Source organism: Schistocerca americana, chromosome 2, assembly GCF_021461395.2.
Source record: "Schistocerca americana isolate TAMUIC-IGC-003095 chromosome 2, iqSchAmer2.1, whole genome shotgun sequence".
NCBI classification, from domain to species: Eukaryota; Metazoa; Arthropoda; class Insecta; order Orthoptera; family Acrididae; genus Schistocerca; species Schistocerca americana.
This window is the reverse complement of record NC_060120.1, coordinates 553,056,972-553,069,971: the sequence shown is the minus strand read 5'-3', so window position 1 is coordinate 553,069,971 and position 13,000 is coordinate 553,056,972. Positions and strand designations below refer to the sequence as shown.

Sequence of the window (13,000 nt, the reverse complement as noted above, 5' to 3'; positions counted from 1 at the left end):
CCTGTCCAAACAGCAACTTGCCCCTCAACCATGGAGTGCACAAATATTTTGTGAGGTGGGTATGTTGGCTGACATGATGCGGCATATAAGTATTGTGGCCTGCAGAACTGAGATAGTCACAGTTTGTCTTTGCCTGCTTACTATTTTCAAGTTGGGCTACTCTTGGAATGAATTTATCATGAATTTGTGACACTCTTCACTATATTCTGGACTTTTCTTCTAGTTGGCATGATCTTGTTGTCATTAGAGACCACGCAACTGCTTGTTTGTCCCACTGGCCTTCATGTCACAATCTGTGTGAGTGATCATGAACTTTGTTTCCACCTGATTCCTAGTAGGATAGAAAGGTAGTCTTGTCAGCCCACTGTTGAATGAGAGCCTAAGGAAGCAGTGTTACTGAACTATCGTTAATAGCATGTGGCTTAATTATAGGAAACAGAGTAACTCATTAAGCATGGAGAAATACATTACTTGGTTTTTAGAGGAGGCAAATTGGAATCCATGCTTTAAATACCAATTTTGTACCCTGCAGAGGGTTCTTTAAAGTCTATATTCAGCAGCAGCTATTGATGAAGCGCTATAGCGTAGATAGAGGTCATCTACGTGACAATGGACTCTTAGGTTCCAGTTGCAAAGATATGCAAGCAACGAGGGTCATATGCAGGAGGCACACCATTCTCCTGAATATAGTGTTTGCTGATGGAGGAGGATTCGATGCCACAAAGTATCCTGCTGGGTCAAAGAATATGACAGTTAAAGAGCCCCTGTATGTGATTTCAGGGGAACTGCAGAACAGTCCCCTTAAAGATAATGATATTTTTAGGTTTGTGTGTGTGTGTGTGTGTGTGTGTGTGTGTGTGTGTGTGTGTGTGTGTGTGTGTGTGAGCGCGCGTGCCAGACATTTGTATGTAGATTTTTCCCTTATTTTCCCAAATTACTTACGATGAATGCCAGGATGGCTCCTTTGAAAGGGCATGCCCAATTTGCTTTCCTATCCTTCCCCAATATAATCTTGTGCTCTGTGTCTATTGATCTCATCACTTAGAAGACATTAAACCCTAAGTTTCCATTTTTTCTTCATAATATAAATAACCTTTTTTCCCAATCTCTCTTCATAGCCTTTTTGTGTTTATTCATCTAAACTATTTCAGTCTACATTATCATTGTCTTAAATATGTTTCAGCAACATCATAGACTGATATTTGAAAATGGTTATTGTACCTCTGTAATCTGATGTAAATCTGTTCACCTATAGCTTACATGGAAGACTGTCCAAGCATTGGCACATTTACCTACAGACTGAAGGGATTCAGTGACCCTCCAACTGATCACTACATGAGGACATATTATGTCGCTGCAGCGCCAGAGTTTTCAAAACACAAGAAATATTGCATGGGCTCGATCCCAAGACACAAGGTAAGCACTGCAACAGTTCATTATGATCACAATAACAAAAAGTAAGCAAAGTTCTCTCTTTTGTTTATGATACTATGACAGTACACTTCATATATCAGAAAGGGGCAAACTGGTTATATTTTCAATTGGTATCACTTTTCGTTGTCCACTAAGAGACAAAAAATTTCCTCCACTAAAGAATATTCATTAATAAAATAAAATATACACTTAGCACTTCACCTTGTTCATTGTATGCGCATAAAATATGTACGAAATTTAATGCCAAGTGCAGCTTTTTCTAGCTGTGAAAATGCTGTTATTTAGTAATTTGATAGCAAATATCTCGAGTAGGCGATATAGGGCATCCACATTGGCATATTGCACTGGATGCTTGTATTCAATGGAGCTGAGGAAAAGTGCTCAACGCTGGAGCCATTGAGCTGTTCATTCTGGAAGTCTAGAGTATGGTCTGAAGAGTGGCCCATAATTAATGTGGACATAATCCCAAACAGGTAAACGCAGAATTTATTAATGGTAAAGACAATTGCTACAGCTTCTTTTCCTATTTGTGATTAGTTCTTATGAGTGGGTGTCAGCATCTTTGACACATAGGCAGTCAGTTGCTCAATGCTATCATCATTCCGGTGCACCAGCACTGCACGAATGCTGTATGGAGAGGCAACCATAGTGTGACACAGTGATGAAAAAGGCATAAGCCAGGTTGCCAAGCTCACCATGCATGTCAACTGCGTGAAGGCACCCTCACAGATAGCCACCCACCTGCACTAAATGCCTTTTTTCCAGAGCTGGTTTAGTGGATGCATGATGTGTATTGCTTAAATGAACTTTGAATAATAATTTACCATACTCCACTTGCTCCTGGAAAACTGACAGTTGTTTAAGAGGCACATTAGCCTTGTGTCATGTAACATACGAGGTGCTATCCAAAATTTTTGGGACTGGTGCTGCCATCTGTTGAAAACCTTACCTTTGGGCTAATGGTTACCATCACCCTCGAAGTAGTTCCCATCCACACACACACACACACACACACACACACACACACACACACCGGTCCCAGCACTTCTGCCATTGGTCAAACATTTTTTGGAAGTCCTGTTCTTTGAGGGTGTTTATCACCACCAGTGATGCTTCTTGAATCCTCTCTAGAGTGTCGAACCAATGGCCTTTCAACTTGAGTTACGGTTTTGGGAATAGCGTGAAGTCACAAGGTGCCAAATCTGGCAAGTACGGTGGGTGGGGTGCAACCGCCATGTTGCTTTTTGCCAAAAAGGTCCTGGTGAGCAAGGACATGTGACAGGGTGCATTGTCATGATGCAGCAGCCAGTTCCCTTGACACCAAAGTTCAGGCCATCGTCGCTACACGTTTTTACGGAGCCGTCACAAAACGTCACAGTAGTATGCAGAATTCACTGTCTGGTTGGGTTGGACGAATTTTTTGTGTACAATTCCCTTGGTATCAAAGAAAACGATGATCATGTTCTTCACTTTGTTCTTCACCTGCCCCACTTTCTTGGGTCTTGGAGAGCCCAGGCTCTTCCACTGGGGCAATTGTTGCTTTGTCATAACCATAAATCCAGCTCTCGTCACCGGTGATAACCTGTGACAAAAAGGTTGGATCATCAGATGCGGTCTTTACCATTCGCGGATCCGTCATAAAATTGCCACACACCAAACACGGAGTATTACGGAAATCACTGTGGACACGCAACACAGCCTCCCAGCTGAATGCCTCTCCGCACACTGACTCATCGCCTCTCCGCACACTGACTCATCAGATTTGCAGCTCTCGCCACCTAGCAGTGCAAAGATCTACTACTCCTACTTTCCAGATGGCAGCATCAGTCCCGACAATTTTGGATTCCACCTCGTAGTGAATAGCATACAAAGGTTTCACAGCTGTTCCTGATGTGTAGCTCCTTCAACAGTTATGTCATTGAGATAGTTAGTGTAAATGGATGTGGATGTGTTTAACTATTCCAGATATCACTAGAAGATTTTCAGAACAGAAGAGATCCCAGAAGGCAAGAAGATGAAAGATAAGATGAGTATAAGGTGAGTATAAGATGAAAGAGTGTTTATAACCATGATGGTGTGCGACACCTCTTCCATCTGGATCTGCAAATATGCATCAGCAAGGTCAATCACAGCAAAATATTCTCCCCTGACAAGCATATGAAGAGTTGTTCTGGACATGGGTTAGGGCATGTTTTGATCTGTGCATAGGCATTGTCAATTCAGAGTCACCGTATAGCCAGAGGGAGCCACTGTGTTTCTTTACCAGTACTAGAGGCATGGCCCAAGTTCTAATTTTAAATGATTCAGTTACCCCGGTCTTATTTAGATGATAGAGTTCCTGCTTAGTAGCTGTCCATAAGGAGACTGGAAAGGGCTATGCATGACAGAAATGAGACACTGTGTCTGTATGAAGGAGATAAGAGCTTGAAAATCTGAGGTGCACCCTAGGCCAGGTTCAAAAACAGGTGCTAGTCAGGTATGACCTGAATCTCATCATTGGTGGAGAGTCCAAAGAATGAGATGGCTTCCAGACCAAAAATGTTCTGCCATGTGATCTTCTTGTAGGGTGCAGAGATAGTGAATTTAGCTGTCACCATATGCTACTAATCAACAGGAGGGTAGGCCAAATCTGGGGAACCCATATAAGCACATGTTTAGAGGCTTATGAGGGAAATGGTAGCTCCAGCATCCACCTAGAAATAGATGTTTTCATCCACAATTATTAGGATTGTAAGCAACTTATTAATGAAAAGATTGCCAGGAGAACTATTGCCTGAAGTTCGTGCACTGTTCCTTGATACCAAGATACAGGCAGAGAGCTGGGTGCGATTGGCCTGATGGTTTACAACAAACTGTTTGGAGATGCCAATCTTTCCCACGGAGGGTACAGTGTGCCCAGAAATCCTAACAGTCTGCTTGCGGGTGTGCTGTGAAGCAGTCTTAGTATCACAGAAGACGCCACTGCACACACCGACAAGGAATAATTGGCTGAATGATTGGCTGTGCAGAGGCCATTGACATATCGGGAAGCGATGAATCATGACACCACTGTCTCTGAAATGCTTTACAATGGTTTCATGCTCCTATGGTGCAATGTGACATCTTAACCACTGTTACGTGTGGGTGAGCCAGGAGGCATCCTTAGCTGCCTGTGCTATTTCTGCAGTTTGTGTAATTGTCAGAATATCTTTCAGTGATGGGTTGTCAAGCTTAGGGCTGATGTGCGAACTGATGGATTGGGAGCCATTTGGATCACTATGCCTTGACTTAGTGTCCAGATATGGAGAGTTGCATGCTGAGTCACAAAGGTGAAATTGCAACAGTGACTCAGTACCTGTTAATCAGTCACGCAAGACTGTTACAATTTGACCAGGTTTCTTGTGCTATTGTGAAATTTGAGTTGCGTTGCAGTTGTGGAATCATTGTGAATAGTACTTCAAAAATAACGTGGACATCTTGAATATAAAAGTGACTGGATTTAAGAAATGAGCCAACTTCTTAAATAAGAAAAACACCTTCAGGAAAGAACAAGACAGGAAGAGTGTTCATTGGGAAATGTCACCTGTAACATGAAAGTGCTGCTTCAGCTGCTGTAAATGTGTGTCTCAATTCTCTTTGACATAATTGAGAAGTAGAGTGCTGGGTGATCTGCTCTCTGGCTGGGAAGTGACCACTGCCTGTATCAGGTGAGTACTCTGTATTATCTGTAGTTGATCCTTCAGAAGCTGATTTTCCTGGTAGAGCAACTCATTTTGCTGCTGCTGCTGTTGTTGAAACTGCTGTTGCAATTGCTGCAGCAGCAACAGCTGTTGTCCTGTTGCTGTTGCAAGAGTTTAACATCCATGGTATGCTGTTAACCTTTTGCTTTGTCATCAATTATTATGACTGGCCAGGGGTCACAAGTAGCAGACTGCCAAGTGTGAATAGAAAGACAGACGACAAGAGGAAAACAATGAGCAGTCCAAAGAACAAAAACATAAGACACAGTGAAAATGTGAGACCAAAACCAACAGTGTGTAATGAGAACAATATGAGAGCCCAGCAAATACACAACTGAAAGTGGAGCCACAGTGTGGTGAGCTTTACAGTGCTGCTGTGGCCAGTGAGACAGAAAGTGGCTTTGTGGTACTGCATGGCCAATGCTTTGACATGGCAATACTAGCACTCATAGCAGTATCTGTGTTGCCTATTGGCAAAATTCAAGGTCCATGCCTTCTGACAGGTTTTCAAACTTGCTATGCTGAGATACCAGATGCAGCGATCTGGAGAGAGGAAAAAAAAAAAAAAAAAAAAAAAAAAAAAAAAAAAAAAAAGAGAGAGAGAGAGAGAGAGAGAGAGAGAGAGAGAGAGAGAGAGAGAGATGATTCAAGAAAATTAGACTTAATATTCTCTATGCTGCTTTTATTTCTGTGGACTGGAAGAACCAATTTTTTGTTCAGTACGGTCATGTCTGTGTGCTTGTGAATAGTATGAGCAATATTATTTCAATTTGTGTTACACCCAAAAAACGACATTTTACAGGTGAAGTGAAAAACTAATTACTCATAAGCTGGGAAACTTTTCACACATTGTAGGATGTGAAATTATTGTGTTTGAGACTTACTTCTGTAAACATGTAAAGTGATGATTTGCTATAGTGTTCTTCAAATTTGAGGAAAATGTGTTGAACTTAACACATTTTGATACAGTAACTTGCAAAATGTAGAAATAAAAAAAATGATTAATAAGGAAAATGCATAACTAACCAGTTATTTTCGTTACCATTATAGAACAACATTATCTGTTAATAAAAAATTAATTTTCACAGTAAACATTCTAATGTATAGTATGTGTATAATGTCTTTCTTGCTGCCAGTTGATTGCAATAGGATTTATATCAGACAAACATGTTATTATTGGAAATCATGTTATTACAAAAAAATGTTCAAATGTGTGTGAAATCTTATGGGACTTAACAGCTAAGGTCATCAGTCCCTAAGCTTACACACTACTTAACCTAAATTATCCTAAGACAAACACACACACCCATGCCCGAGGGAGGACTCGAACCTCCGCTGGGACCAGCCGCACAGTCCATGACTGCAGCGCCTTAGACCGCTCGGCTAATCACGCACGGCTCATCTTATTACACAAAAAATATTCACTTTAGCCATCTTGATATACAATTCTCACAATGTCTTTCTGCTTTAATTCTTCAATTATATACTGTATTATTTAAATGCTTGTATGCATTATTATTATTAAACATAATTGTTAATCCAAAGTCTAAATCTCCTGGTTAAACATTTTGCTTCGTGGAATGTTCAAATTGACCATCCTGTCAATTTTTTGTTAAATGTGGTTCAATGCTCCTCCTCCTTCCAAGCAAACAAAAGCTATCATACTAACTTATTCCTTGTTGACAGTTACTGTAACAACTGCATCAATGATGTTAGCACAGAAATCTAAATCTCCTATGCTCCTCCATTCATCTCCAAAATATTTACATAGCAAGTTTCTCACATCAGTATTGTTTGCTTTATTCATTCTACTGTCTGGTGAAGTAACTGATGGTTCAACAGTAAGGCAATGTTTTCCCTTTCTTAGAATGGGACTGAAAGTCTTGGATGGTTCATCACAGTGAGAGGTTGGCTCCATTTTTAATTTAAATTTGTAAGTTTCATATTTCATTGATTTTCATAATGTAATTCACTTCATCTCACTGATACCATCCTCCTTTTTAAAAAGTTCACTAAGTTCTTAGTGGTCCCTCACACTCCAGTCCTCAACTAAGAAATTAACTGAACCTACATATTTATAAACACTGTGGTAGTCTGTCTGTCAGTTTTTTGAAGATTTTGTTCTTCACAACCTACTGCAAGAGACCTCAAGCTATCATTCTCAGTAGGGAACTCAAATCTGTACAGAAGATCACAGAGACCTGAAGCAACCTCAACAGAACTTCTGACAGCTTGATTTTCTGTCCAGACATAGAAGTGTGGATTTCTATTATCCTTGCGTGTCACACAGAGTGTGATAATTTATTTGTTGTGGATAATATACCTTATTGTTTAATAGTTTTGGAAGAACTTAGCTGCATTTCAGAGCCCAGGTTGATGAAAAATTTTTGCCCTTAGTCTATGAGCACTCGAGTTTGTCAGAATTCCTGATTTTTATTCTGAACAGCTATAACCAACCTAAGAGACATTTTAAGGCAGTAGCTACATGTATCAATTGCAGGTTTTCAGAAATCTAAGCTAAGTTCAATTTTGAGCTGAATATTTTTTGGAGGAATACCGCCCCCCCCCCCTCTCCCCTAGAATAATAGCTCTCCCTATCCTTTAGGCTCAAGGGGAAACTAATACCCTTCTATTTCTTTGCTGCTAACTTCTCTTCCTCATGACAACTCTCTTCATGTTCTTTACATCCTTCACCACCCATAACTGATATAGTAATTGCATTTAGATGACTCTGTCCAAATCCAAACAGCTTTGCAAAAAGATTTGCACACACTGGTTCCAAGTCTATTTATTGGTGTGTGATACTTATGGGTCCGTGATGTAGGTTTCCTGGTATCAGCTCTAGAGTGGCATCTCTTTGATCAAGAAACCTGAATCATCACTTAAACATGCTGATCCTGCTTACTTTTGTTTAGAACTCCAAATACTTTATTTTTGGCCCTTAGTAGGAATATTACAGCAGTGGTAATGAGTAATGACCATCTTTGTGCTGGCATGGAGGTGTGAACACAATCATATTAGGATCTTTATCAGAGTTTCTAATGCTTTCTTGGATGACAACAGACAGTGCGGTGTTCCGTTGCACGACTCACACGTCTCTTCCAGTTGACTTGCACATTGTGCATGCAGCTGATCCTCTTCTTTGGGTTATCAGCTACGTAGCTCTCGCCGTTTAATTCTTCTCCGAAAGGGGAATATTATTAACCAGCTCTATATTCTTGCAATAAATTATGTACTCATTGGCTCTTGTCAGTTAAACGACGACATATTTGTGACTCTCGTCCCAAAGTAACAATTATTATGTACAAACTCCAGCAAGCCAACTGGTTCCAAGATAAATGTTAGAATCTACTATACATTCATACAGTTACATCTGTTCTGCCTCATGCAGAGCCAAGACATAAAGTAAGACTTTCTATATAACACACTCTCCATCTGTCTCTTTAACAATCCTCATGACACCACACACTATGGAACTTATCCAGATACTCTTTGACTTTTTGATATAATTTCTAGGTGCTGCTTGTAACCACTTGTTGGGGCCGCTCATGTCACACAGCTTCTGGCTCCTCATGACAGCTGTCCTTCCTGCACACACAGATCTGTGTGGTACAGTAAAAAGGCTCTCTCACCCTTGTCATTAAAATATCGGGTGTTTGAGATGGCAGAGAGCCAAGTGTTTCTAGAATTTACCCTGAAATTCTTGAAGCAATACAAGTTCCTTAAAAGAATTGGGAAAGTCATAAACTTGAATGTTGACTTAATTCTGTATTAAATTATAGATTATCAGCATTCAAAATTGTAGGTCATCAACATTCATTAAGATTTTGGTTGGGTCAGATTGATATTTGTAGTGAGACTTACAGTTGCAGTATTCTTTTTTTAAGTTTATTTTTACGTACCTTGCCTCAAATTTAAGTTGATGAACATGTCTGGTTTTCTTTTCCTCCTTTAGGTTTCCTTTTGAATTATCAGCAGTTCCTTCCTCAATAATCCAAAAAGCTGTTTCCTTACATACAATTCACAAGTAAAACATAACTGTCAATATTGCACACACAGCGTTATCAAGAAAAGCACGTTGGTTGTCACTGTAACAAGCTGAGCAAAGTAACTAATCAGCTTCATTTAGTATTAATGTCAGACATAATATGATTTCCAACATGCACTATACAGGACTGAATACAATTTGAAACAACAGCTAGATTTTAGCAGCTGCTTATACTATCAGTGAATAAAATTTATTACAATCTAACTTCACAGTATGAAAGATTGCTTTAGAAACTACGCATATATAAAAATATATCAAACCAAATTTTGTCCATTAGTGGATATGATGTGATTTGAGATGATGCTCCTCGCATATTGAATGCCATTTTGTAATATTTGTTAGAAAGAGTCACACTGATGAACAGAGATAGGATAGTGAAGAATACTATCAGGTATCGTTAGCAATCCTAACTGTTCTGAATCACTGTTGTTTTCAAGAATGGTTGCTGCCTTTAGGAAGTAATAGAGCCCAACTGATATTTTTTCTTTAGCACATTCATCATATAAGATGCGACATGAAAAACCACAACATATTTTGGAAATAAGTCAGACTTTCCCCTACTTGGTTTACTTAGCAAGTGTGTCTGCAGTGAAAAGTTTAGGATTTGGTTATCAAGTGTCTGATCATATCACTATCATCAGTCAGTACCATTGAACAGTGGCCTAAAAATAAGTAGTCTAACAAGAAATTGTTTGACCTTACCATGATTCCATGTGATAATCATATATGGAAGCTGCTACTACAACCTGTAGTGTGTTAGTAAAATTTCGTTTTGCCAAAACTTCAGTCTGTCTTTTAATGCACAAGTAGTTCCATGCTGCACAGTTCTACAGTATTCTGTTTCTTCATAAAACTTTTACTTAAACAGTAAATTAAATTACTACTTCTCTCTGTTTTCCAGATAATGATGAATTATATCAGTCACTTCTTTAAAGTTTATAAGTCAAAACCAAAGTTTATGTTTGGATTCCATGGTGAATTGTCTCATGATTCATATAATGATGTGGGAGCAGCTGATGGGGATCTGCTCGAAATGATGAAGTCATTGCATAGAGAAGGCCATCTTAACAACACTGTATTCATCATCATGAGCGATCATGGGCACCGGTAAGTTTTGATCTTTCAATTATTATTATTATTATTATTATTATTATCATTATTGTATTCATTAGTATACGAAATGGTACTTTAATGTATTTGCAAGCATTATTCGCATCTTAACAGAAAATGAGCAGTGTATAGATTTGGTAGATGATAATGCTAGTGTATCTTGATGATTGGTGCAACAAATTCCACTGTTTAAGATTTCATATTGGATGGCATATGCATAATAAAACACACAATACATAATAAAAATGAATATTCAGATCTTTGGCCAACCACCTTTACACCCCCTATCATTGGGCAGAAGAAACAGTGACTGAATGTAGATAATATTTCAATGTCAGGTCCGTCAATTGACAGTTGTAACTGCTGAACATATAGGAAAACCACTCAGCTGTGTATTGCCTAATACTGTTATTGTATTTCTACAGCTTTAGTGGAATAGTAGTTAGGCAGTTCATAACTTTATCAGTGAAGTTGGTTTTAGTGTGAAGTACATTAACAGATCCTCTGTGCTGACTTGAACATACATCATGTAATTCAACAGCTTATTACAAGCTACAAGAGCTTCTGATAATGCAGAACTCCTCAGGATTTTAAGTGATTACAAAGTTTACACTGAGGTGCTGTACTCATTGTGTAGTGATATGCACATATACAGATGGTGGTAGTAACGCGTACACAAAGTATAAAAGGGCAGTGCATTGGCAGAGCAGTCATTTGTTCTCAGGTGATTAAAGTGAAAAGGCTTCTGATGTGATTATGGACACACAATGGGAATTAACAGACTTTGAATGCACAGTAGTAGTTGAAGCAAGAACATGGGACATTCCATATGGGGAATTGTTAGGGAATTCATTATTCCAGGCTACATAGTGTTAAAGGGTATTGAGAATACCAAATTGCAGGCATTGCCTCTCACCATGGACAATGAAGTGGTCGATGGCCTTCACCTAGTGACCGAGGGCAGTGGCATTTGCATAGAGTTTTCAGTGCTAACAGACAGGCAACACTGTGTGGAATAACTGCAAAATCAATGGGGGATGTATGACGAACATAATTGTTAGGACAGTAGAGTGAAATTTGGCATTAAGGGCTGTGGTGGCAGACAGCCGATGTGAGTGCCTTTGTCAAACAGCATGACATTGCCTGCAGTGCCTCTCTTGGTAAGTGACCATATCGGTTGGACCCTACACAACTGGAAAACCATGGCCTGGTCGTATGAGCCCCTATTTCAGTTGGTAAGAGCTGATGGTAGGGTTAGAGTGTGGTGCAGACCTCATGAAGCCATGGAGATGAGTTGTCAACAAGGTGCTGTGTGAGCTGCTGGTGGCTCCATAATGGTGTGGGCTGTGTTTGCATGGAATGGACTGGGTCCTCTGATCCAAATGAACTGATGATTGACTGGAAATGGTTATGTTTGGCTACTTCGAGACCATTTGCAGCCATTCATGGACTCTGTTCCCAAACAATGGTGTCATGTCACCAGGCCACAGCTATTCATGATTGGTTTGAAGAACATTCTGAAAAATTCAAGAAAACAATTCGGCCATCCAGTTTGCCCAACATGAATAGCATTGAATATTTATGGGACATAATAGAGAGGGCAGTTCATGCACAACATCCTGCACCGGTGACAATTTTTCAAGTATGGATGGTTATAGAGGCAGCATGTCTCAATATTTCTGTAGAGGAATTCTGACTTGTTGAGTCCATATCACGTCGAGTTGCTGCACTATGTTGAATAAAAGGAGATTCAACAAGATATTGGGAGGTATCTCATGACTTTTGTCACTTCAGTGTATATTTGTTGTCTATCCTGTATCTATAGAAGAGGACTGGATCCTTACAGTGATTGCAGGTGTTACAACGATACTCTACACATAGTTCAAAAATCTGAATGTAAAATATTGCTTTCTTCAACAATTTATAACATATAAAGTTTATAAATTCCATTATTACATCATGTTAAATATAGATGTTGTCCAAATGGCAGTGCCATGTTCAGATTTTTTTCTCCCTGATCAAGAATGGTGATCCACATTTTGCCTCACACTCAGTCCCCAATCAATGAAAATACATATTGATTATCACATAGAAACAATTTCTTTAGAATTTTTCAGTGGGATATTGAGCAGGATACAGGATACATGGCTTATACTAGTTTTTATATGAAGGACATGTGCTGCATTTACCTGATTGCAGCTTTTTGTATTTATGTGTATCACTGTTTTCTTTTAGTGTTTCTGCAGTAGATACATACTTAAAATACAAGGCAGTAGTTCAGTGAATCATTTCTGAGATTTTCATGAAGATGGGTGTGACTTTGGTTCTCTTTCTATCCTGGAAATGAGAAGCCATCTCAATCCATTGCCTGAGAGCAGAAAATGTTTGTACATTGTTGACCAGTTACTATTGTGTGCTAATTAACTGCAGAGGAAGAAGGAATGCTGGAATTTATGGTCCATCAGTATGACCAGGATTATAAAGTCTAAGAAACCAATTAGTCAATTCCAGTGTCAGTTCTGGAGATAAACAATCCTTGACAGTCTTACTGTGTGGAGATGCCAATACAACAATCACTACTATATCGACAACACATCATGCATCCCATATGTACCCAACTAAGCAGTTGAAGCTCTGGTAGCTGAGTTCACATGCAGATTTAATTTGAAGATTTCAGAAGTGTGAGATG

At 39.3% G+C, this 13,000-nt stretch overlaps 1 protein-coding gene across 2 annotated transcripts in view; it reads left to right on the top strand.

Moving 5' to 3' along the window:
- Positions 1-13,000, top strand: part of LOC124595389 — a 304,713-nt gene that overhangs the window by 207,886 nt on the left and 83,827 nt on the right. For both annotated transcript variants that reach the window (XM_047134110.1, XM_047134112.1), the window contains exons 8-9: positions 1,256-1,416; positions 10,103-10,308. In XM_047134110.1, coding sequence (XP_046990066.1) covers positions 1,256-1,416; positions 10,103-10,308 — 367 coding nt within the window. The remainder of the gene's footprint in view (positions 1-1,255; positions 1,417-10,102; positions 10,309-13,000) is intronic.